Source organism: Chlamydotis macqueenii, chromosome 9, assembly GCF_036417535.1.
Source record: "Chlamydotis macqueenii isolate bChlMac1 chromosome 9, bChlMac1.mat, whole genome shotgun sequence".
In the NCBI taxonomy this organism is placed as follows: domain Eukaryota; kingdom Metazoa; phylum Chordata; class Aves; order Otidiformes; family Otididae; genus Chlamydotis; species Chlamydotis macqueenii.
The window spans coordinates 22,338,855-22,362,705 of NC_141564.1; the positions used below are offsets into that span (position 1 = coordinate 22,338,855).

General features: G+C 49.0%; 1 protein-coding gene across 5 annotated transcripts in view; it reads left to right on the forward strand.

Annotated features, from left to right (window-relative positions):
• The window catches only part of TNIK (TRAF2 and NCK interacting kinase), a 150,827-nt gene that overhangs the window by 12,817 nt on the left and 114,159 nt on the right, over positions 1-23,851 (forward strand). For all 5 annotated transcript variants that reach the window (XM_086754481.1, XM_086754482.1, XM_086754485.1 and 2 more), the window contains exon 2: positions 14,152-14,217. In XM_086754481.1, the coding sequence (XP_086610607.1) occupies positions 14,152-14,217 (66 nt within the window). The remainder of the gene's footprint in view (positions 1-14,151; positions 14,218-23,851) is intronic.

Here is a 23,851-nt window from a genome sequence, read left to right on the forward strand (position 1 = left end):
GTCTCTGGATACTCTGCTGGAAGAATCTCGCGTGATTTCCTTGCTTTGTAGAGACCCAGAACTTAATCTCTTGTCTGAGCTTTCTCAATAAGAAAGATACTGTCTGTTTGTTTTTTCTTCTTCACTGTAGATGGAAAGAATTAAACTTTATCCCCGAGTGCAGATGTGGAGGGCAGTGCAGTCCAGTTTTTTCTGGATACACTGAAGCGGGTATGTCTGCAGGCTCCCTGGCCGGTGCTGCTTCTCCACTCTTTCATACTTCCCTTTACATCCGCAGATGCGTAACTCTCTTCAGATGCTGATGAGGTGTTTATAGATCAGCTCCCCTGTGAGGAAAGGAATGCTAGGATGGTCTCATGGCAGGGGAAATCAAGGTGAGGAGGGGTCAAGCGTCTTCTCTAGATTCAGTTACAAGGGATGCAGCCCTGGCAGGGCTGAGAGTTGAAGTCATACCCTCTGGCCTCTCATCCTGTGCTGCAGCCATTAAGCTGCGCTCTCCTAGGATTAGATAACGTGTGGTTTTGGTGTCTGCAAGACTTGATGAGCGAATTCCTTTGAATGCTTTTCTTATATACTTGCCAACACAGTGAGGTTTGGGACATGAGGGAAGGGAAATAACTTGCAGGTGTGAATTTCCAGGAGGGAAATCAGATGGGGAGATAATACCCCAACAGGTTAGAGTTTCTGGAAGGACTCAGTGGTGAGGATGGCATCCTGCATCTCTGTTCTAGAGTAAGTGATGTGGGGAACCCAAGGTGCGACTGTGCTGCTGGCAGCCTGATGCGAGTTTCGGTGTCGCTGAACAATCTGGATCTCTGGCAACGCGAGACGTGGTGCTGGGATCTGTTTGGGCCGTGGGTTAGATGCTCAAGTTAACAGGGTTAACTTGGTGTCTGAATGTTGGGATTCTTGGTGGATCCAGTTGCAGAACTCCGAATTTTCCTCCAGTGTGAGTTGTGGTAGCATGGTACTCGATGTCACCCTGACCAAAAACTCCATCCTGGCTTCAGAGCGCTTGCAGTCTGGGGAAGCACTGGTAGCTGAATTGGTTTCCCAGCATAACAAAATATTCCTTTCCAGTACGTCAGGCCTTCAGAGGGGGAAAGGATTACAAGGGCTTTTTGGTCTTGTAGTAATTTGTTTTCCTGGCTGTAGCCTGGGGCTGTAAGGTGGAGCAGGGCTCAGCTGAGCACACACCGCAGTTGCTGACAGTAAAACCGCTGCAGCTGCCCTCTCCTCTGAGCAGGAGGGACAGTGATGGGCCAGCCCAGTCTGCTCGGTGGGATGAGATGATGCTGGGTGCCACAGACAGCTCTCTGTGGATTTAGGGTGGCCTGGCAGAGTTTGTTGCGCTATTTATTTTACTTTGAGACAGTGTGGTGTTGCTGCAACTCTCGCATAGGTTTGATTTCTGGTTATGAGCACCCTTATCTGCTTCTGTAGCCATTAGCTCTTCGTCTTGCCCACAGTGGGAAGCTGTAAGTTACTTCATCCGATAAGGCTTTTCTTATCAGCTCTGATGTTTATTGTGTAGAATTCATATTATTCTAGGAACTATAAAAGAGGAGATGGAGCCTGGGAATTACAGCTGAGAAGTTTATTCCTCTTCCCTGTGCAGACCAGCGTGATGTAAATGGAAAGTATGGATCTCTCCATGCATCAAGCGGGGGCTGAGTTCCTGGTTGTGTATCATGTCTAGAAAGAAGCACATGTCCTGAGATTTCTTTTCCTTTCTTTCCTTAATTTGTGCAGCATCGTAAAAATGCTCCTTTCAGTCTTTTAAACTCATCAGCGTGCTTGTGAAATATTCAGGAAATCTTGGGCTGAGTTTGCATCACTGTCAGTGGGTTGCATCCTTTCGGAGCGGCTTTGATCTCGCTTACTCCACACTGAGTAATTTACACTCCTCTCACACGAGCAGCAGCTTCAGCGGATGTGCCGCCCTCTGAGAGTCTGGCCCTTGCAAGCTCTCTCAGTTTTTCCTAATGGTAAGCATTTAAATGATATTAAAGCTGCTTATCTGAGTCTTGTGCTTTTTTAGTGTCACTAACACCTCTGCAAAGAAAGCGTAAAACTCTAGTAAGTCAGCTGGTGGTACTTTGCAATGGTTTGAATGGTTACCCAGAACGTGGGGAGCTGAGGGCTGGGCTTCCCGTGCTGGGGAGGGTGTTTAGGAGGGGTGCTGGTGGTGGCTGCAGTGCCCGTGGGTGGGGAGCTGGTGCTCCCACGCACGATGGGCACCACCCTTGGAATGTGGTGTTCCCCTTCGTCTGGGGATCAGGGCTCCCTTCTGGGTGTGAGATCTGGCACTGCAAGTCTTTATGGGTGTTCTGTTACCTTTACAAGGAAACACTGATGCTCAAGGGTCATCCTGCCATGAAGCTGACTTTGATCTTCGCCTTGAACGTTGTCCTGTGCAGCAACGGTGGCACAGTGGTTTGGTTTTCCTTGTGGCCACTGAAAGGTCCCACTCTTTCTCTCGTTGCTTGGTTTGTTGAGCTTGGCACTGAATAACGGGAAATCATCGTGACTAACGTTATGCTGGTAGAAAAACTAAGAGGTGAATAATAGCACAAGATACATGGAAATCAACGTTTTTCTCCTTGGAGGCTGTAGATGTAATCCACTTAATATTCTGTGGAACACAAGATTAATTTTCTTCAACATAATGTATTTGAGGGCTTTTCTTTTTAGTTTGCTGGCAGAGGCATGGCTGCGTTGCTAAAGCTGAGGGCAGGGGATTAGGAGGGGGGGAAGGATGCTGACCCCACTTCCAGAGGATTTGGGAACAGTGAAAATCTGTCTACAGAAGATTAAACTTCTCCCTCGCTGGGAGGACTTCTCTGCAGCTGGGACTGGGTGTCTGCACTGGGGTGGCCCCTGTTGTGTTTGCTTATCGGGCTTTGTTGTGTGGAAAGGTGTCTGTCCCCTCTCTGGTTGTCTCAAATATTGATGAACAGATCTGATTTACATGAACTGTGTGTTGAGGCTCTTCTGGTGGGCTCCCAGTACGGAGCCATTGTCTGCGGCGCATGGAAACCAGCTCCAGCCTTGCACTTGTCCTCCTTCACAGCGTACCTTGGCCGTGATTTGAACTCGCAAAGCTTTGTAGTGGTTCCTTTAAAATAATGATAAACCGAAACCCCTGTTCTTTTTCTTTCACAGGGTGGAAAGAATGCAGTGACTTGCCAAGCTTGAGGAGTAGCTACAGCAGAAATAAATAAATCAAGCATATTTATTTTAAGTTGATTAATCTGATACGTTCATAGTTTTCTAAAATAAAATCTTGCCCTGGAGGGTTTAGCAAATCAAATAACAATAATGGCAATTAATTTAGAAGCAGTTACAAATGTTTCCCATCCCCTTTTCACATGCCTACACCCACATGATTAATCTCACCACTTGTGACTGTGGGCCAAATCTTGCTTGGAGAGGGGCAGTTCTCTTTTTGGCTTGGAGAAGGTGGACCTGAAGAGCTTCCTCCGTACCTGAGCGTGGGGAAGGACCATGGGCAGGGTTGAGATGGGCAGCTGGTGGGTGCTGGGCTCCTGGGGAGCCTTGTGCCTGCAGGAGGGTTTGGTCTGCTGCCGGGTGGGATTGCGCCGTTGAAAATCCAGGTATTATGGAATTCTCCACCTGATTTGTTTCCCCGTTTTATACTGGCTTTCAGCAGACTGGTACCTGTGGTCTTACAGGGCTTGTTTTGCTGCTGGGTGCATGTTGTGTTAATGTTTTCAGCCTGCTTGTGTGAGCTGATAAATAAAACAGGAGCTCTGGCAAAGAGCGTTTTGCGAGGGAGAGGCCAGATAATGTCACGGCTGGCTCCAGGGACCAGAGCTAGCAGAGAGCTCCCAAGGCTGGGAGGTGTCACGGGGCTGTGATTTGACAGGGAGCTCAACTGATGCTATAAAGCAAAAGGTAGTGGTTGGATTTACGGGGCGTCATGGTGACTTGCGAAGCAAAACCGGTGCATCTTCCTGGGATGCTTCTGCAGGAAAGGTCCCTCTGCTTTGTCTTAGCTGAAGTGCTGCTGTAACGCGTATATCAAGTGAAATCAAGTAATCCTTGCACCGCATCCAGAGTTTGGTGATTCGGGGCACTGGGATTTGAAATAAAAACCATCTCCCTGAATTTCCAAGAGCGTTTCACAATGTAAGAAGCCACCAAGAAGGACAGAAGTCTTGCTATGGGAAATACTTTACGACCTGGCAAAAAATTATTGCAAGTCACTTCAGCAACTGTGGATTGTCTGTGACTGTCAGGCTGGTTTTGGCGTGCATCAGGCAGGAGCTTGCTTTTTGCTGTTGGACCTTGTTTCCCCCCCCCAGTTTAAGTGAGCGTCTGTCAAGACCAAATCTTCAGACTCCCCACCGAGTCTGGCGTTACCAGGGGCAGCCTGTGAAATGCAGGAAAAAGGTGAGAAGCCTTCCCTCCCCCTTCCCTGCAACTTGCGAACTCTTGGGTGAGAAAGATCTCTCCAGATACGAAACGCTCAAATGAACATGTATTTGATAGTCTTTAAAATAATTTTGCTGTTTTGTCAAGGCAGTTCTATGAAAAACGTGTTTATAATGCACGGGTTTGGGAGCTTTTTGAGTACAGTTGTGGTTTTTACAGTCTGGCTGCGTCTTGGAGAGTTGTGCAGCTAGTTGAATGCTCGGTAATTCAATGTGGTTTGCTCCCCGTGTTATCCTTTTTTGGAAACTCACTACTGGAGAGTTATCTGATCCAGTCCTGCGAACGAGCCCTTGCAGAACCAACGGTAAGGAGCCGATGAAAAGGGACAGGCTGTGGGTAAACTCTTTGAAAAGCACTGAACGAGCAGATAACTCCGTCTCCAGAGGACCTGTGAGAACAGGACTGGTGTAAGAAACTTGTCTGAATCTGGTAGGGAGGTAATATTTCTCTAGACACTTATGTAGGACCCTGCCTTGTTTTCAGCAAAATAGGGAAAAAAAAAAATAATGGCAATCCCTTTTGCCTGGAATGCCGTGATTTCTGATGGGCAAGGCTCTCCACTTGCGTTGCCTCTCAAGACCAAGGTGTGAGTTCTGCTCTGTTCAGATGGCATGGAGGGTTCCCAGCAGCTCATGGGACCAAGCCCTCCCAGGTGCGGTGTCTCTGGCTGTAATGCTGCTGCTGGGTGAACATGGATGGTCACAGCTCTGGCCCGGGTGCCTGGTCACCTTTCCCTTGGCTTCTGCAGCTCCTTGGTGTGCATGCAGAGGTGCCCAGAGCGTATGTCGGTTGTTGCACAGATCCCTGCTGTTGAAGGCTGTAGTCTTATAGGTTGTCGGTGGCACAATGACACAGCTGTTTCACCCCTGTCAACTTTTCCCTGGTTAACTCAGCCCACATCCTCAACCATAACTTAAAAACAGACATAGATGCCATCCTGCTTCTTAAAAGCAAAAGGTTTTAAGATAGCTTTGCTTTTTTTGCTCCTAAATGCATCTGGAAGTGAGATGTTCTCCCATTCTAAGACATTCCTCTGGCCATAACTCTTGACTATGAGGAAGGAGCAAGGCTCTTTCCTTGACAGAGGTGATCCCCAATGACCAACCTTGGCAGCTGTCTCCCATGAGGGCTGCAGAAACTAGCATGTCCAGTCTGCACCTTTCCAAGCCGCTGCAAACTGGCTTCTGAGCTGTCAGCCCTGCAGCCATCCACAGGCCAAACCACAAACATGACCTGCTGTTGGAGACTGGCTTTTTGCCTGCATGCGGGAGAGGACTCTCTGCTTTTGGTGTGAGCTTGGCAGCAACCTCGCTGTTCCAAGTGTGCCTCTAGGACTGGTGTGTTAAGTGGCCGTAGTTCCCGAAACAGCTGCTTTGGTAAGTAATTAAACCAGCTCCTCTGAGAGCCCGTAAACCTTTGACAGCATTTACTAGTAGGTAGCGATTTCAGCTTGATGCAGACGTTTGCTGGCTGAGGTGAAACTCTTTATTTCTCAGAGGGAGGAGATCTAAACATTTAGGAATAATATCTTGCTGGTCTGAAGCGGCAGATAAGTGGCTTTCAGTGAGGAGAGTGTCCAGCTGCTGCGCTCTCATTGATGTCTGCATCCGAAGAAGTGTGGTACAATGCTAGCAGTGACTTTAGATCTTCTGGGGACTATAGATATGATTTATAATTGGCGCTGTAGCTTTTCAGAGACACTGAGCTTAGCCAAGCCTTTATATATTGTCCTGTTGAAGTTGTGTGCTTGAATTAGGCATATGTTGAAGTGTACTGGGGCTGCATTCATCTAACACGGCGTTGAAAACCTCGGGGTTCGCTTAGCAGTAGTGCTTTTGCTGGTGCTTTTGGACTGATTGGCTTCTGACTCTTCTAGATGAACAATCTGCTGTGAACTGGAAGGAGGATTTATCGTACGCCTGCAGAAAATTTGTGGAGACCTTCCTGGGATCTACGGGATGTGCTGTAGAGCTTGAACAATGAGACGGTATTGTCTGATGTGGAGGGAGTCTAAGTTAAAATGAAGCATAAGTAGAATTGTGTTGTCTTAAGGGACATTGAGTATCTCAGTCAGTGTCTTCTTACCATGATGAGACTCATGGAGGCCAGATGTTAGTCTTCATTACCTTCAAGTCGAAACTCGTTGCCTGTTGCTCAAGTGACATCAGGATGAGATGGAATCACCTTGTTAGCAATGCTTAGGTCAGGCTTTTGAAGGAGTGGAGAGGAGGCTTGGACCCTTCTTGTCTTTCGATTAGTGTTAAGTGTGTAGCTTGTGAATGGCTTTTCCTTAGACTGGGCTGCTCCAGCATGCCTTGTTGGGGGAAAGATAGCCTTGTGTGTGTAAGTATAGTCATTGTTGTCCTCTGCTGGTATCCCTACTGCATCTTGGGCTGTGGGACCCACTGCCTGCAGTGGTACAAATGCATCATCTTGGTTTGGTAAATCTCTTTCCAGGTCTGTATGTGTTCTTACTGTCTTGGAGCTCCCATGTTTCATATTTGTGGAGAGTATACAGAATGGCTGTTTTTTTCTATTGACATGGTAGGAAGGAGAAAGCAGGTCAGAAGGACTCTAATTTTGTGTATGCAAGTGCTAATCTGTGAGCAGGAGATGAGGAATAAGTCAGTATATTGTAGCTTCATTGGCTTGGCTTCCGCAGGACCGAGGGAGACTGGACCGCGTATGTGCGTGGGGGATTTTTTCCTTTTCTTCATTCAGCAGTGGTGTTGGCTATGCCTTTGGCTGGTGGCTACAAATCCACACTTATGTCTTAAATTGAACAGGTAATAGTTGAAGAAGTAATCCAGCTTTATTGACTGAAAAGCCCAATGTGGTGATTACTTCTTATTTAATTTTGCTGTAGCCAGCTATTGGCAGGTCTTAGCATTTGGGAAAGGAAAGAGATGAATGTGTGGTGGCTGGAGCTTTACTGCAGTGAGAAGCTGGGGAGAGGAGCGCTGGAGACCTGGGAGAGCTGATTTATGGTTTAGGAGGAGGAAGGAGATGGGCAGAGCACAGAAGTGGCTCTCAGTAGGGGCTGGAGGAACGGCTCCTCATGAGATGCTGAAGAGGAACGGTTCAAATTGATTTGTAAACAGACTCCTCTCAGCTGTCGAGTGGAGAATTTTTTCTCCTGTTAATAACTTAGCCTTGACAACAGCTTTTCTTACGCAGTATAGGAGTGTTGTTTCTTGACTAACATCTTCGTGTAAGATACGGAGCTGGGTGTTGGGGGGTGAGGGAGGACAAACTGCTTCTTCAAAATGAAAACAAAACCCTCGGTGAGTTCCTTATTACTCTTCCAAGTAGAGCAGCTTGTATTGCTTGAGTAGGCAGGAGGTGCAGCGGTAGATGGCATTGATGATAGCTTGTCTTGTGAGTCTCTGGAGAGGTGGGCGAAGGAGGGGAAAGGAACAGAGCTAGGAGGAGATGACGTGAGATAAAGCAATCTCTGTGAGGGATGAATACCATCCAGTAGTCCAGCCTGGTTCTGCTTCATTACTTGGCTTATAACAAAAGCAAAATATCTCAAAAAAAACAAGACAAAAAACCCCACCAAATCCAAAATGCCTCAACTTGTGCAGCCTGTTGAGGTTTTTTTTTTTTTTTTTTTTTTTTTTTTGCACTGCTCTAATAAATGGGCAGGCTTAGGGCTGTGTCTGTGTGATGGGAAGGCAGTGTTTGAAGCTCAAAAAGCTAACATCCCCAATATCTCTTTCTGGAAGTTCTCAGTAAATTGATCAATATTTTTTTTTTTGCCTTGGCCTTTGCCTTCCTGCTTTGCTTGCTGTTGTCTGCAGCTATATTGGCAATCCTCTCCTGGCTTGCGCAGTTCATCTTCCTGTTACTCACAGGGCTGTTAACTAGAAGTGCCTTGGCGATGGAGATAACTAGATGATTACTAAAAAGCAACTGTATCTTCAAGTACTCTTCAAACCTCTCCATTTTTCTCTGAACTACGTGCTGTTTAGGGTAGCTTCCTCAAGGTGATCTGGACCTTGTTTTGTGAACTCATACAAGTGCTTCAATTCCTGCTGTAGAAACCAGTGTAAAAAGTATGGCGAAATGGGTGAGTTGATGTGTCTTCAGAAGGAGTAGCAGTTAACTACTTAGAGCTTGAGGTTACTTGGATCCTGATGCTTGGGAGATGTGCGTGGCTGTCTACAAACCTTCTGACTTTGCTAATGTGAAGGATGGCTTCACAGAGTGTAGCCCTGCTTGGGCATTTGACCTGGGGAAACAAAATCTGGTCAGATGTAGAGTATGTGAAGTAAGGCTTGATCCTTGTACTCCTCCCTCATAGTCATGTTTTGTGTAATCAGAAGTGCGTTACCCTGATGACAATTTTACACATGAAATTGAATTGCTGAAGGGCTTTTCCGTCTCTCCTGCATTCCTTGTGAAGCCTTTCTGACACGCGGCATTAAAGAGCTTCCTCTCCTGGTTGGAGCTTGGTGGGCTTAGAAGATTCAACTTTCTACCGGCAGTTGTGTAGGTACACTGTGTGTGAAGACAACCACTTGTGTTGAGAGTTGGGATTACGGCTCTCCTCTGTTTGCAAGCTTTCCGTGTGCTGTAGCATTGCCATTAATTTACAAGAGCCAGCTGCTTGGGGGAGTGACCCCTTGGTGCTTCCCAGTGCCAAAATGCTCTCCTTGTGACTGCCAGGACTTGTCTAAGCGGAGGCACCTGCTCAGGGGCAGAGCTCACTGGTCTGGTGTGGAGGGTTGTGAGTAAATGGCTCCGTAAGCCTGCGTTGGTCCTTGAGGATGCTTGATCGGTTTAATGGGATCTCCTGTTGAGGCTGTTTTATTACGGAGCTGTCAGGCAGAGGCTCGTAAAATCCTCATGTTTGGAAACGTTAGTTGCACAGGCTTTATTCTTAGTGGGGATTAAAAAAAACCCCTCTCGTAGTGCTGTGGAGTTGCTTTAGCTAACTGGTGCCTGGGGATGCTCCTCTGTTACTGACCCATAACTGTGCGCTGCCTCCCGTTTCGCAGTGCATTTTCCTTCTCTAGGGTTATAACATTTGCTTAATGACTGGTTATCTCCATGATTTTTGGCTGGAAGTTGTCATTAACTGCTCAGAATTGGGGGACTAAGTGCACGATGATTATAGAGGCTCTCATCTCTCACTTCCCCTCCTGTTTGTTCACAGCAATCATGGTTTAATTGGTGTGCCCCTCGGTTCCCCCAAGCATCTCTCTGCTGTCTCCTCATGTAACCGTTTCTGTTACGTACCTTTTGTGTGGGCTAGGAGGGAGAAAAATGAGGCTTCCTCAAGGAAAACAAGCAACTCTGGTGTATGGACTGTGTATAAACGCTTCTTGTGTTTGTGGACATCTGCATGGCCATGTTTAAGTACAGCTAACTGGTGATCTGCTAACTCGGTGGTCACCAGAGCCAACACCAGTACGCACCTGCAGCCCTTAGCCCCGAGCTGACTGAGCCCTGGACGCAGATGTTACTCTTTAAATAGTCTCCTCAAGCAGAGTGTTGGCTCTCTTGTGCCTTGGACTCGTTGAGACATCATGGTGTACGGCGAGGACGTCTTTCAGCTTTTAGTTCTGGGGGATCTGGGTTAGAGCGGAGCGGTTTCAACCAGGAGTGTGCTCCTGCTGCGAGCCCCGCTGCTGCGTGCTACATGCCGATAAGTCCTTCAAAAGGGATGCCTGTTTTGTTGCTGAAATTTGGATGCATCCTGCTTTATCATCCACACACAGAAGTCCCTTTTCTGATAATGCAGCAGTTTTAAATATACTGTTTATTGAAATAAAGTGGACTTTTTTTTTTCCATTATATTGCTGGAAATGATGATGCTCTTGCCTTACTGTGTGTCTCAGGCTGGTTTTAGCTGCTGAGACTTTAGTACCACTGATTTTCCTGTGAGGTAGATGAGGAACATAACAATTTCCCACTTGAATTGGAGCCCGTGCTGACTGCAGATGTGGAAGCAGGGGCAGATCCCGGCATGGGAGAGCTTGGGTACCAGCCCGTCCCTGGCTGGAGGATCACCAGGTCTGCGCAGCCCTTGCCACAGGTGCCGCTGCGGAAAATATTTCCCATCCCATGAGCAACTGAAAGATCCTCTTGTTGAGTGTTCCGTTGCTTTATGAAGAGCCCCATGCCTGAGTTTGCTCCTGTGTCCTCTGGCACAAATTCTGAGTAGCAACTCTCCCTCCTCAACGAGGCTTTGTGTGCAGTGGTGGGCGAGCAGCCGTGCTGGGGCTGCTGGTGCCTTTGTATGGGGTAGGCTGCAGCTGGGCTTTCCTGGAAGCTGGATGCTGAGCCTGCACCACCCCAGAAAGCTTATTTTTTAACTAAAAACAAACTCTTTCTTTCCTTAGCAGGAAATGGTCGAGCTGTGCATCACTGCAGGTCTAAAATGGGAATAGCTGGTAGCCGGTGATGTGCTTTCTACATTAATGGGTTGCCTTAATTTTTTCCTTTTATTTGTGGGCTTATTTAGTCCAGATGTTTTCAGTTTAAAAAAAAAAAAAAGTATGTGAAAGCAGTCTGGGGTGTGGGAAGAGGAGGGTCCCATAAGCAGGAGGGTCCCAGCCTCGCCGCTCTTCGATGGAGGAGAGGGCGTGGGCTGAAGGTGGTGGGGTCCAGGCTGGAAGCAGGTCTGTGTAAGGAGCTGGGTCTCCAGCCAAGTGCGACCCATCACGCTGCCGGGAGCAGCGGTGCCAGTGCCCTGGTCTGCAGCGCAGGCTATATTTGGTCTGAGATTACTCCCTGCTTGGCCTGGATTGGTCCCCGTTGGGGCTCTGCAGGCTGAATTTCTTTTCCCCTGGTTAATGTAAAAGCCCCCGCACAGTGTGCCTCCATGTTTTCCTCCCTTGCAGCCTGAGCTGCTGTCCCTGCTCTCTGGTACCCTCCCGAAGCATCTCAGCTGGGCTTTGCAGGGTGCAAGGTGCAGGATGTGCCCCTGGTACCAGGGACAGCCTGTTTAAGATGCAAAGCTCATCTCCACAAGCCAGTCTGGGAGTGGAAAGAGGGATTTCTTTCTTTTTTTTCTTTTCTTTTCTTTTCCCCCCTGCCCACCCCATCCTCTGCTGTGTATTTTCTGGAAGCGCCATTAACAACACGTTACTCCTGGGCACAAACAGTGGCTGCTGGGGAGAAGCGCTGGCCCCTGCGCTGAGCTCGCTGCCGGCGCGTTGCCGGCATTCCCGGCGCGTTGCCATGGCTGTGCTGAGATGGGATGGCTTGTGCCAGCAGTCAGGGGAGAAATGTCACTCAGCGCCGCGCTGCGAGATGCCCGGTTACCTTGGCGATGCTTCTGGAAAAACGCGAAGAGGAAATGGGATGGAGGGGGGATGTGCAGCGGAGAAATTGTTGGGTGGGTGGGAGCTGGAGCAGGAGCTGTGGATGGTGGGGGAAAGCCCTCCCGGTGCACGAGCTGGCCCTGGCTAGCACAAAGTGCCCCGGCCAAAGTGGGGAGGTGGCAGCGGAGGCAAGCGTGGGGCTGGCGGGTCTGCAACCAGGTGATGGGTGGACTCGGATAAACCTGGTGGAGCCACACCACGTCTGCTGCTTGCACACATTAGAGGAGCGAGAAGTGACCTGGGGTGGCAGGAGGGGGTACTCTTTGGTTCGAGGATTTGTGGGAAGAGGTTGGAAAACATACTGTGAAGAGCAGTTCTCTTTATCAGACATGGCCAGATGAGTTCCTGGATGTTTCTCCAAACACCCTGATCATCTGCCCTGGGCACAGCTTTCTTCTCCCTTAATCTCTCAGTGAATATTCAAAAATAGATGTAGCACTGGAAAAGCCTCTTTTAGAGGTGTTTGAGCGCTGCAGAGAATAACCCTTAAGAAAGAAACTAAAAAAAAAATAAACAGCAGCAGCTGCTGCCATGTTTTCCTCACCCTCCTTTCTCACCCAGTTTGTGGAAACCCAGTGTTCCGCCAGTTCACTTTCCCACCTGTTCGTGGTGTTTCCCTGCCTGGTCCCTGGCCGAGGTGCCGCGTGCTAGAAACCAGTTGTGCTGCAGCTTCGCCCGCAGTGCCCGAGTATCCGGCTGAAGGTTCGTTTGGGGATATTTGTGGCAGGGCTGATGATGTCTCCTCAGTGGTCTCTGAGCCTTTTCCAGCACATCTTCCATGCCCTTTGCTGTAGATGGTCCCACCAAAGGCTGAGTTGGGGCTCCCACCCTTGGAGCTTCCCCACAGCAGCCCAAGGAAACTGCACATCTGATGGAGAAACGGGCGGAAGGGGGATGTGGCATTTCTGACTGTACGTGGTGATCGGAAGGGTTGCTGTGACCCTGCCGTGAAGGTGTGCCAAACCCCAGCAGGTACGCGGCAGCGCGCGTTCCTGGCTGGGTGGAAAGCTGTCTCAATCACGTCAAGGCTTGGGTTCATTTGCTTGCGGTGTTATTAATATGTTGAACCTCGCTTCTCAGCTGCTCACAAAGACACGGTGTTTGACTTTTGGACCAGAAGTCATGTTGAGCTGATGTGAGCTTTGTAATGGATGAAACCTCTGTGTTCGTAACACGGTGGTGGATGTCCCTGTTCTGTCTCCCAAGGAGTGCTGCCTGCTGACCCTCCTTTCCCTGTCAGAGCCATTAATTGACCCCTCTGCGTCCCCTCGGGTCGCAGCTGGCAGCCCCTTGCTTGTTTGGTGCCTAGAGTGTCTCAAAACCCAGAAGAAAGGATGGGTGATACCGTGGGCGCTGAGGTCACCCGTGCTGCAGATGGGTGAACTGGGGGGCTGCGGGGGAATGCGGACCCCCGGCGTGCCGGGAAGCCTCCACCGCCTTCCAGGGGATCACACTATCCAAAATTGGAGTGATGAGTACGGGAGAAGGAGGAGGAGCGGAAGAGTATAAATTAAGCTTCTGGAAGGGGAAAACCCACCAAGAGGAGAAAATAGCAGCGCTGGTTTATTCTTTCCTCACTCTCCCTCGTACCTCTTGACTTGTATCGTGTTTTAACTGTGCTGGCGGGCGGGCTCTGGCTTCTGCGTGCGTGTACGCTTGAGTGCGACTGCCCTTCCCCTAGCTGGGCGCATACCGGGCCGAGCGGGGTCTGGGGACAGGTTTTGGTGCTTTGGTGCCACTTTCCAAATCGCTGTGTCCTCAGGTAGCGCTGTCCTAGATCTGCTCATCTCAGTTGACAAACCGGGAACATCGATGGCCAGAATGCACCAAACCAAAAATGATATTTAGGCCAAGTAACACTGATGTTGCTGATCTCAGGATTAGACCTGGAAAACCCTGTTTTGAGCCAAAACGTGGCACCCTCCTGCCTGGCCTGTTTTATTCCAATGCTGATGCATCAGAAGACCAAAGTTTTAATAGCAAATTATTGGCATTGCATTTAAAACATACACCGAGCGTTTGCATTTTGAGCAGATGACAGTTAAACGGATCAGTGCTCGCTCGCAGGCGCCAGCCTGGCATCTCCCAGCCCGGATGCTGGAGGTGGGCGCGCTGGGCAGAGCCGTGCGGCCGGCAGTGCTGCGGCCGCCTGCGGCGAGAGGGCCGGGCAGGGCTGCCACCACCGCAGTGCCACGATTCTCCTCGTCTTCGCTGTCATGCTGATCCCTGGGCAGCCTGAAAAGCTTAAACCGCTCAAAACTTTTGTCAGTGAAACGTTGATCTTTGTAGAATGTTTATTTTTGCAGAAATATCTAAGTAGTTCTTATTAAATATTTTTTTTTTCTTCCTTTTTTCCTAGGATCCTGCAGGAATCTTTGAACTGGTGGAGCTTGTTGGCAATGGAACCTATGGGCAGGTCTATAAGGTAAGGGCTCCGCTTGAAGTGATCCCGCTCACCTCGGCTGTGTGTTGAACATGGAGCATCCCAGCATATCAGCTTGACTGGGTTCAACCCGTTCCAGGCCTGACGAGCAGCCTGGCAGAACTCTGGCTTTTTGGTCCTGTGTGCAAGTACCGTGTAGCGCACAGAGCTCTTACAAAAAGCAATTATTATTAGTTCTGAAATTGTCACTGAGAAATAAATAGCTTTTTTTTCTCTTTCCCCCGGTTGCTTTTTATTGATTATACAATGAGGAGGGAGTGAAAAGCCTGCGCTTTAATAGATAAATCTCGATCTCATCGAAGAGCCGAGTGAGTTTATGGCTGCAGTGGGCTGCCAAATGAGTTTGCTACAGTCTGGTGCTTTGCTCACGCGCAGGCTGGCTGCTGCCCTTTCCGCTGGCAGAAACCTGCTGCAGGAGAAAAACACAACAGTCAGTAGGCTTGCTTTAAATTTCTATAAACATCTGGAAGCAGCTCTCTGGATGACAATAGCGAGGGGACTGCAGAGAACAGAATTTTAAACCCATGAACTTCTTGACAAGAACATTTTAAGTGTTCACTCTCTGCTAAATTACATCACCTGTCCCAAACGCCTCTTAGCTTGGGGGATTTTCAGAATTGGTTGTCTTGGTGGAGTCTTTTTTTTGGATGATTCTTGTGCGGTGCATGAGGGATTGAATTATTTCAAAGCCTGGGTTTATCTGCACTTGAGATATTGTTGGGGACATGCTTCTTGTCTTCTTGGTTGCACGAGGAATTTGCTAAATATTTCAGGTCTGCTGGGAGACAATAGCTCCCCTGGGCCCCATTCTCCGAAAACGTCTGTATGCGTGGGTGTAAGCTCTGTATATACATGTACGTGTTTGCGTGCGCGCAGAGATCCTGTTTACCTGTCGTGCCCATGTTCTCTTTTGACTGTAGAAAAGAATATATTCGTGTCTCTTGCTTGGTTGCTTGGAAGGCACAGCTCTTGCCTGTCTTGTGGTAAAAGACAGCGAGCTGTTCCTGCTGGAGAGGAGAAAAGGGTGCTTAAAAAGCTACCTGTCAGGAAATGTTTGTTCTGAATTCTGGTTTCCCCATCCTCTTGCTGCTGTAGACGAATCCCATCAGTACCAGGATAGAGAGATTGCGGTGAACCAAAGATGAAGTGGAATTTCTGGAGTTCTAAATGTGTGAATTTTTGAACTGGAATAAGTTGGAAAAAAAAAAGCAAACCACAAACCCAAACCAAACAAAAAACAAAACATAACCCATTAAAAAGCAAAAACAAAGGAAAATATCCACCCACACCAAAACTGTTCTTATCAAGGTTATGTTCCCGGGAGCCTTCCCCTCTGGTCCTGTTGTTTTTCCACCATGCGCTCCCCGCCACGGGAGCTCCCTTCTGCGCTGTTTTTCTTCTCAGCTGCTAAAATAGTGGTGGAGGGTGACCTCATTTTAACGGGTGCATATTTCTAACAATCAGTGGAAACTATGCGCCTTTAGTGGCCTTTTGAAAGCGTCATGTTTTTGTGGAAAGCAGAAAAGGGGAAATAAGCTAGCGGGTGCTGGTGCTGCTGGTTGCACGGCTCTGCTGATCGGGCTTCCTCTTGCTGTGTTGGATTCTTTTGGTGCGTCAGTGTGTTACCCTAAAGAGAGGAAAAATCACCCAGAAACATCCAAATGTAGGCTTTCCGGGAGCTGTACTCTTCTGTGTTCCCTTTTTCTCCTGCTGTACAAGAAAAAAATCGTCCTCTTAACTGTTTTTAACTTGCTGGAGTAATCGGATTGTCCTCGCTGTGATTCACTTGGTACCGGTGCCAGACAGGATGGTGATGGGGGCGGGGGGAACACTGCTGTCCAAACCAAATTAGTAAGTATTGAGGTATGAGTTCAGGCTAGGGCTGACTTCAGAGCTCTCTTAAACTGAAGCCCTGGAGTAGCATGCGCTCTATAAACAAAAGGAGACTTTGATATAAAGCATACGTAACTGTTTATGATGTCCCACCCGAAAACCTAGCGTGGAAATAAGATCTCTGAGATTCTTTTCCTCCAGATACCACCGCTGTATTTATCTCTTGCAGCAAAACAAGTGGATCAGCTTTCATGACACACAGACCTTCTGGCTCCCTTCTAAACCAGCCTGTGGAAGTGGTCCCTACCTAAGAGCGGTGTCCTCTGTAATTAGGTGCCTGTTCCACCGCCATTTCAATCCCATCTCGGGTGGGGCTGGGGGTTTCCCACCCCTCTGTGCTGGTGGTACCCGAGGTGCACCGTCGCTATTCTTAGCTGTGCGTGTCTAGTTAGATCTTTAGATGTGGAAGGAGTAATTCATTGTGGTGGCCGTGCTGGTGCTGGCTTCCTAGCCTGGTCTTTGCAGGTCCAGCCCCTCCGCTCTCTCCGGGAGCGGTCAGCTGGTGAGCATTACCTCCCCTTCGTACGGCTGGTCGCTCGCGTGTCCCGTTGGGAAGAGGCAGAAGTGAGATGCTTATTCCAGGTTGGGGAGAGCATCTCATGTTTGTGTGCTGCAAGACTGCTGAAACAGGACTGCAGCCCTGATGTTTCCCCCAGAAAACCTGACTCAGCAGCCAGCTCTAACGCTGCTGCGTGGCCGTATTTGTGTTGGAGACTGCAAGTGTCCTGGGGGTAACCAGCTGGCCTGCCAAGGACCTGGAGGACATGTGCGAGGTGCAAACCTCTCATTGATCCCATGGGATTAAGTGGAATGATGGAGTGGGGAGTCTGAGAAATGTCTGGTAGTACCACAGTAAGAATGCACTTTGGAGAATTGCAGAGAGATGTATCATTCCTTGTTCCCTGCTTAACAATCTCTTGTGAATAGCTTGATTTTTATTTTAATGAGGGACTGCACTGGTGATGGTCTGTCTCTCTAATTCAATGGGAAACTTTTCTTTATTTTCTAATAATCCTGCATCTAATGTTACAGATCGTAAACTGGTTTCGATAAAAAGCAGAGAGCTTGCTAGCTGCTGTGCCAGGCATTGTTGCAGTAGTGGATTTTTGTGTTCTTGGATTTTCTTTTTTTTTTTTTTTTTTTTTTTTTTTTTTTTAATTTAGAGTGTTTAAAGAAATGGCTAACAAGAATACAGTGAGTTGGACTTGGGGAACTGAGTCATTGCCTCACTGGTTTTTAGCAGGTAGCTGATGGCTGAAAGCAAAACTGTCAACAGAAAAATAATGAAGACCCTTTAGAGCATTATCTAAAGTGTGAGGAAATGCTGCTTTTATGTTCCAAAATATTATGATTACTGCTTATCTCTACTTTGCATTAGAGAGTGAGCAAAAAGTCCTTAAAATACCATGTATGCTTAGATTGCCTGGATAAACCACACCTTCAGAGCCACAGCTGCTCTGTTGGTGTCAGACACCAGTAAATACGCAGGTAACAGATCGTTACAAAGCTGGGGCAAGACATAGAATCACAGAATGGTTTGGGTGGGAAGAGACCTTTTCAGGCCACCCAGCCCAACCCCCCTGCAAGGAGCAGGGACATCTCCAACCAGATCAGGTTGCTCATCCAACCTGGCCTTGGATGTTTCCAGGGATGGGGCATGCACCACCTCTCTGGGCAACCTGAGCCAGTGTTCCATCACCCTCAGCGTAAAAAAATTCTTCCTTATACCCAGTCTGGATTTGCTTCCTTCTATTTTAAAACCATTACCCCTTGTCCTATCACAACAGGCCCTGCTAAAAAACTTCTCCTCATCTTTCTTATGAGCCCCCTTTAAGTACATGCAGTGGGCTGCTGTGCACAGAGTCACCAAAGCAGGATTTTGATGCAAACCTTTGTAACAGTGAAAACAATCAGTAACCAGGTCAGATCTGAACCTTTGCCTCTCTCATCTTGTGTAGTTTTACAGCATAGAACAGGGAAATAAATGGTGTTGCGATTACATACTGATGTGCTTCTTCCCAGCCGTACTGGGAGGACAATGGTCGTTAATGCCGAGTGCTGCCTCGCTTGGTGCCCTGGGGATGCGGCTCTTCGTTTACAGCTTTGGCAAGGCTTTATTTTACAGGGTACCGGATACACTCCTGTGGGCTAACTCCATAACTGCGCGGTAACTATTGATTGGTTAATTAGCTGGTAAATGCCATATAATCGCTAAGCCATTACGCAGCATTATTCTGCGCTCTAATTTAGAGCACGTGGGATCCGTGAGCCGCCGGTCTCACAGCCCTGGCTCCCCAGGGAGCTGCTCCTCCATCAGCACAGGGCGGGGCAGAGCGGGGGTCACCCCTCAGGTACCACCTCGGGGTGCCAGCAGCCACCTCCAGGCAGGACACCTGTCCCTGTCGCCACCAGCCCGCAATTGCTCTTTGTTGCCCTGTGTTGTCTGTGTCTGGGGCACAATATGTGGAGGGAAAAGGATGAAGTAATGCGTCCCCAGGTCTTTTATTTGAGTTTATTTATTACGTGGCTGGCATTTGCCAGAAGTCAGGACTGATCCACCTGGAAGCAAAGCCCCAGGTTTGACCCAGTAGATGAAGATGTTGAGGTGTGTGGGTATGAGAAAGTGAATAAAGCATTTGAAATCCAAGGTCACCTGTTGCTGGAGAGCTGGGAGCAGCAGAGCTGCGGGGACGCTTTTCGTCCCTGAGTCGAACCCGCGAGAGCGTCCTGGGCGCAAGCTTGTCCTCAGTAACACGTGTCCACAGCAGCATCCTTCCTCCTGGCACCCCGGGCATCCCACTGCTGCAGGCTGGTGGGGTAGCAGGTGAAGATGCTAAAGAAAGGCTTTTAGAAGATTTTTTTTTTTTTCTTTTACACTTTTTTGGAGGGGAGGTACGAGAAAATAACTAACGTGCAGTCTGTGCCATGTTTAGCCTGCCGGAGGTCTGGCTCAGCCCGGCTGCTGCTGATCCAGCGCTGGGCCCTTGCATCAGCCCTGGTGAGAACAGAGACTCTGCAGGTTTCTGGGTCATTATTAGCAGTTCAGATAATTAGCCTGAGTCAAGAGTGACATTAATTGTTTTTAATAATCGGTTGTTTTATTGTCTCTCTTTCCGAAAGGCTGGTGGTCAATAGTTTGATAATTAATCACTGTTGCTTTTAGCCATGTGGAAGAAGTTACCATGCTGCACACAATTAATATTTCCTGGGGATTGTTGCTGTAAAGAATTAATCTTGGTTTACACACACAGCTTTTATAGCCGAGGACTGACTGCTGTGCCTCGCTTGAGAGAGCGGGCTGAATGCATGCGAACCATGCTTGCTGCCTGCAGACCGGGTCCTGCTGCTGGCCACTGCTCCTCCAAACACCTGTCCTGCCGTGGTGGCTGCTGCATGGTGGTCCTGAGCATGCCGAGGGCGCCCGGGGCTCGCTCTCACGGGCCCTTCCACAAAGGAATTCCAAGCGCCATCATCTTGCCGTCTAAACAAACAGCTCTAACACGTTGCCAGCTATTGCACTGGAAGATGCATTGTAAGCATTTCTCTTCTCCCACCTTATTTATGAAATGAACTGTGAGGCTGGGTGTGATTTGAGCCAGTTAGTTCTTCTAGCATCATATCCTTGGCTTTGGGTTCTCCTTTTTTGTTTTCAGCCTCTTCAGAGATTGCTTTTGCTACGTGGCAGGGCAGACTGTAACCGCGTGTGCGTGTGTGCACCTAGCCATGCTTTGTTCTGGTCTGATAGTCGCTGCGGACTGAGGCAAACGCGTCAGGTGTTGGTACCTTCTGATTTGAGTAGCTTGCTGCTTTCCCCATGATTTGGTGCTGTGCTAAGAGCTGGCTCCATAGGCTGAGGCAGGGAAGCTCCTTGCCTCTGCCCCACTGGGCCAGCGGAGCCATTAACCAGCGCCGAGCTGGTGTGCCCCCGTCCAGGGCTCTCCTTTCTGCTGGGGTGGTTCTGATTGCTGGGACCGCTCACATCCACGTCCAGATACAGATCTACGTGGATGGGCACTGGCCGCCGGCATCTTCAAGGTCATGTAAGGGCTGTGCGAGTGTGAATGGATTTACGAGACTTACCAGCTGCTTTATAATCCTTCCGTGTTACAAGCACAGTATTCAATATTAAGCCATTGTTTCCGCTGGGATGGCTCCCGGTGCCGGCAGAGAGGACGGTGATGCTGCCGATGCTCGTTGGGGCAGGAGCTCAGCTGCTCCTGTAGGCAACGGCTCACGGGTTGTGCCGGGTTTTTATCAGCTCTTACTGGGTCCTGGGAAGGGGCTGGGCTGGCATACTGGTATGTGATAACTGGTGCTGGCGTTATCAGAAGGAAAACGGGTGACCTCAATTTATCAGCTTCCCTACGATGTTAAAATATCTCTAGAAGAGAGGGTCCTTCCCTTGCTGACTTAAATGGGGGGTGTGTGTTTCTGAAACAGGAACTTGTTTTGCCATGCAGGCAAGGAAGTCTTAACTGGAAAATGCTTAAAATGATGTTTCACTCTTTGGAAGGAGAGGGGAGGAAAAAAAAGGGAGGAAAAAAAAAAAGAAAAAGCTTTGTTACCAGAGCAACTGGTACATCTTGTGCTGCTTCATTTCTCTGAAACACAGAGCCCTCAGCCCTCCCTCCCTCCCCCTAAGAAACCAGCCCACACACACCTACGCTCCAATATGTCACATTAACTTCGCTGCTTTCTGAATAATATAAGGGAAAGGTGCTTTTTACACTTCAGTCCTATGGAATGCAGGTTATAAAAGGTGATTGTAAATGTTCCCGTATTGCCTCCCTTTTAATCTCCTTCTTTTTCCCCGCTCTGTCAAGAGTCTCCGATGGGAAAGGGCAGGGTGAAGGTCAGGAGCAGACCCACGCGTCTGTGAAGTGACGTTCGTCCGCTCTGCCTTGCGTTGCTGGATGCTCTGCTTCTGTAAATGCTGCACAAATGGCAGGACAGAAAAAATAATCTGCAATGGTATAAGGGGGGGAAAAAGCAACCTTTGGAGATGCTAGGTAAAGTCAGCGGTGTGCTGCAAAGGATGAGGGACGTGGTGGTGGGTCTTGCAGCACTGTTTGTGTGGGTGCCAGGCATGTATAGGGATGGAGGGAGAGCCTTCTCCTTCACTTGAGGGATGAGAAGATGCTCCATGCAAGCACCTGCTCTGTAGAGGAAATGGGTGAGCACCATGTCCAGTATCACCACCTACGTAGGAATGACTGGATTGTGAACTCAGACCTGTCTTTTCTCAGATCTCCTGTGAGGACACTTAAAGTGGCCCGGTTCACTGGCTGTACAGCCCCGGTATCCGTAGGTTTCGTGACTGTGGCCTGTTCTACGCAAGCGGAGCCACAGCAGGACAGTCTGGGAAGGCGAGGATGTTGGTGCCCATGGCTATATTTAATGGTGAGGTCTGAGAAGACTTGCTGCCTCAAGGCCTTCAAGCTCCCTGGGATAAATTGGTCCACGTGAGTTGTCAGGCTGGCCTGCACTTGCATGGCCGCTCTTGAGGTTGCTCAGAGTCCCTTGATGTTGGTCAGGCTCTTTGGCTCTGAGCATGGTGATGTACCTGGGCGTCCAGCTACCAACTGCGTTGCTGAACCTGGAAGATGGGGATGCAGGGGGAGGAGACAACCAGCTTCCTCGGGATCAGGGTTATTGCATCGCTCTTCCCTTGGGGGAGGTGCAGCTTCTTGTCCCACTGAAGCTGTCGTTGCTCTGCTCACTGCAGTATCTCACAGTAGTGTGTGGCTAGCAGGTGAGCTGTGGGTGCTGAAAGGCTCGCGTGGATTACAAAAAGCGTTTGCTGTTAAGATATCTCTATCTAATGGTCCCCCTGGGCTGCAAAGCAGCAGGTGAGGAGCATCTTGCTCTAAGCGGAAGCTGGTACCTGCTGATTTTTTTTTTTGTTGTTGTTGACTTGTTTATAGTATTTGAAGAGTATCAGGTTGGTCTAGTGAGCTGGAGCCCAATGCAGTGTGCTGGAAGCCTCGAGCCAAGTCTCCGCTGTTGTGGACTTCCCCAGTGACCTTTGCTAAATAGACTCCTCTCTTCTCCTTTCTCATCCCTGTCCTCACTCCTCTCCCCATAAAATCAGAAACAGGGCAGTGCTGGGGTGGTCTGGGGGCAGCGTTGGGAGCTGTTTGGTGGTACCAGCATTGGAAAGCCATCTGTGAGGAGATGTTAGGTGCCCCTGCACCAAAATTGTGAAAACAAAAGGTTTTCAGGAGCAAACTGTGGCAGCGGTTAGCTGTTAGTAGGGCAGCCAAGCAAAACAATCTGAAGAAGCACTGAAAAGTAGGTTTCCGAGCTGGGAAGTATTTTGTTCCTCCCAGCTCTGAAGGTGCCACTTTTGGCTAAGAAGGCAAGAGAGGACTTTTTGGAAGGTTTGGAGAAGGGGATGGAGGGAGCAGTAACCTGTGAGCATTGGTCCAAGCTGTGTATGCGAGGTGTTCACGGTTGCTGGAGTGTTTGTCTCCAGAGGCGCTTCTTGCTTGTCATTTTTTTAATATCCTTTCAAATCTTGATGCAGCTTGACTTGTGGCTGACTGTGAAGACATGAAGGCAAGCGATGCCTACGGGGAGCTGCTTGGAGCTGTGCATCTTCTCCTGGTAATGCTTTGAAGGCTTGCTGCAGAAAGAAGTGTGTCTCTCTGGAAATCTGCGGTTTATTCTTAGGTTTACCTGGGAAGCCCTTTACACTAGTTACCTAAAGATGGGAAGTGCCAAGCAAACACAGCCTGCTTCCAAATGTTGTGGGTTTTTCTCCTCCCCTCACGTAAGAATTTCAGATTGGCATAATTTTTTTTATCGTTGTTTAGATCTGTATAGTTTTCTGTGTGTGTTTAGGTCTCTGAATTCCTGTGTTTTGTGCTCATGGAAGCATGTGGCTAGGAGCCCAACTCCATCCCCATGTCCCCGCCATGCTGCCCTTGTCCCTCAGCCCATGTCTCCCACGACTCCCTGCGTAGGTGGCCAAGAAGGAGCTCAGTTAGGGTTTCAGACAGTGCTGCAATCAGCTGGAGGGGGACACGGAGGAACCTCAGCCTTCCTTAGCACGAGCTGTGGTGATCCAGCAGAGAGGACATGAAGTATGGGATGCATCCAGGAGACTCGGCTGTGGTTCACAGGTCTGCAAGAGGATGAGAAACCCAGGTGCTGGGTTGGGGCTGGTGGGCTTTCGTGTGAATCTGCTTGAGTGTGGCAGTTGGACTTGGGGGCTGTAGGAACCTCCTGGGTTGTTGGGGTACAGTTGTGTGCTTGGGGGGGTTTCACCAAGGACCACAGCAGCATTTGTAGCAGCAGCACCCCAGCTTGGGAGGGATGCTGCTCTGCCCCAGTTTCTACTGGTTTATAGGGACACTTGCAGCCTGGTTTTGAATGCCTTCTGCAGGTCATTATTATTTTTTGTGCTCCACTGTAAAGTTGAATCTGATGGCAAACAATACTTGAAATGACCAGTGCATGCAGGGACAAAGGGGACAGGGAGGTAATCCAGCCCAATGCATCTAAAAATGGGAGGCGTGGAGGGGAGAAGGTTGCGTAAAGGACAGAATTGGATTTCAGATGTCCATAGCTAATTTTACAAAGCTGCCCACAAGGCTGGTCTGGAAGCTCTGCTGGCTTTATTTGCTCTCTACGGGCACTGAAGACCAAGAGGCAGAAGCACCTTATCTGGGCAAGACCCTGGCATGACGTGCTTCTCGCACTGGAGGCGATGCTTCGCCTC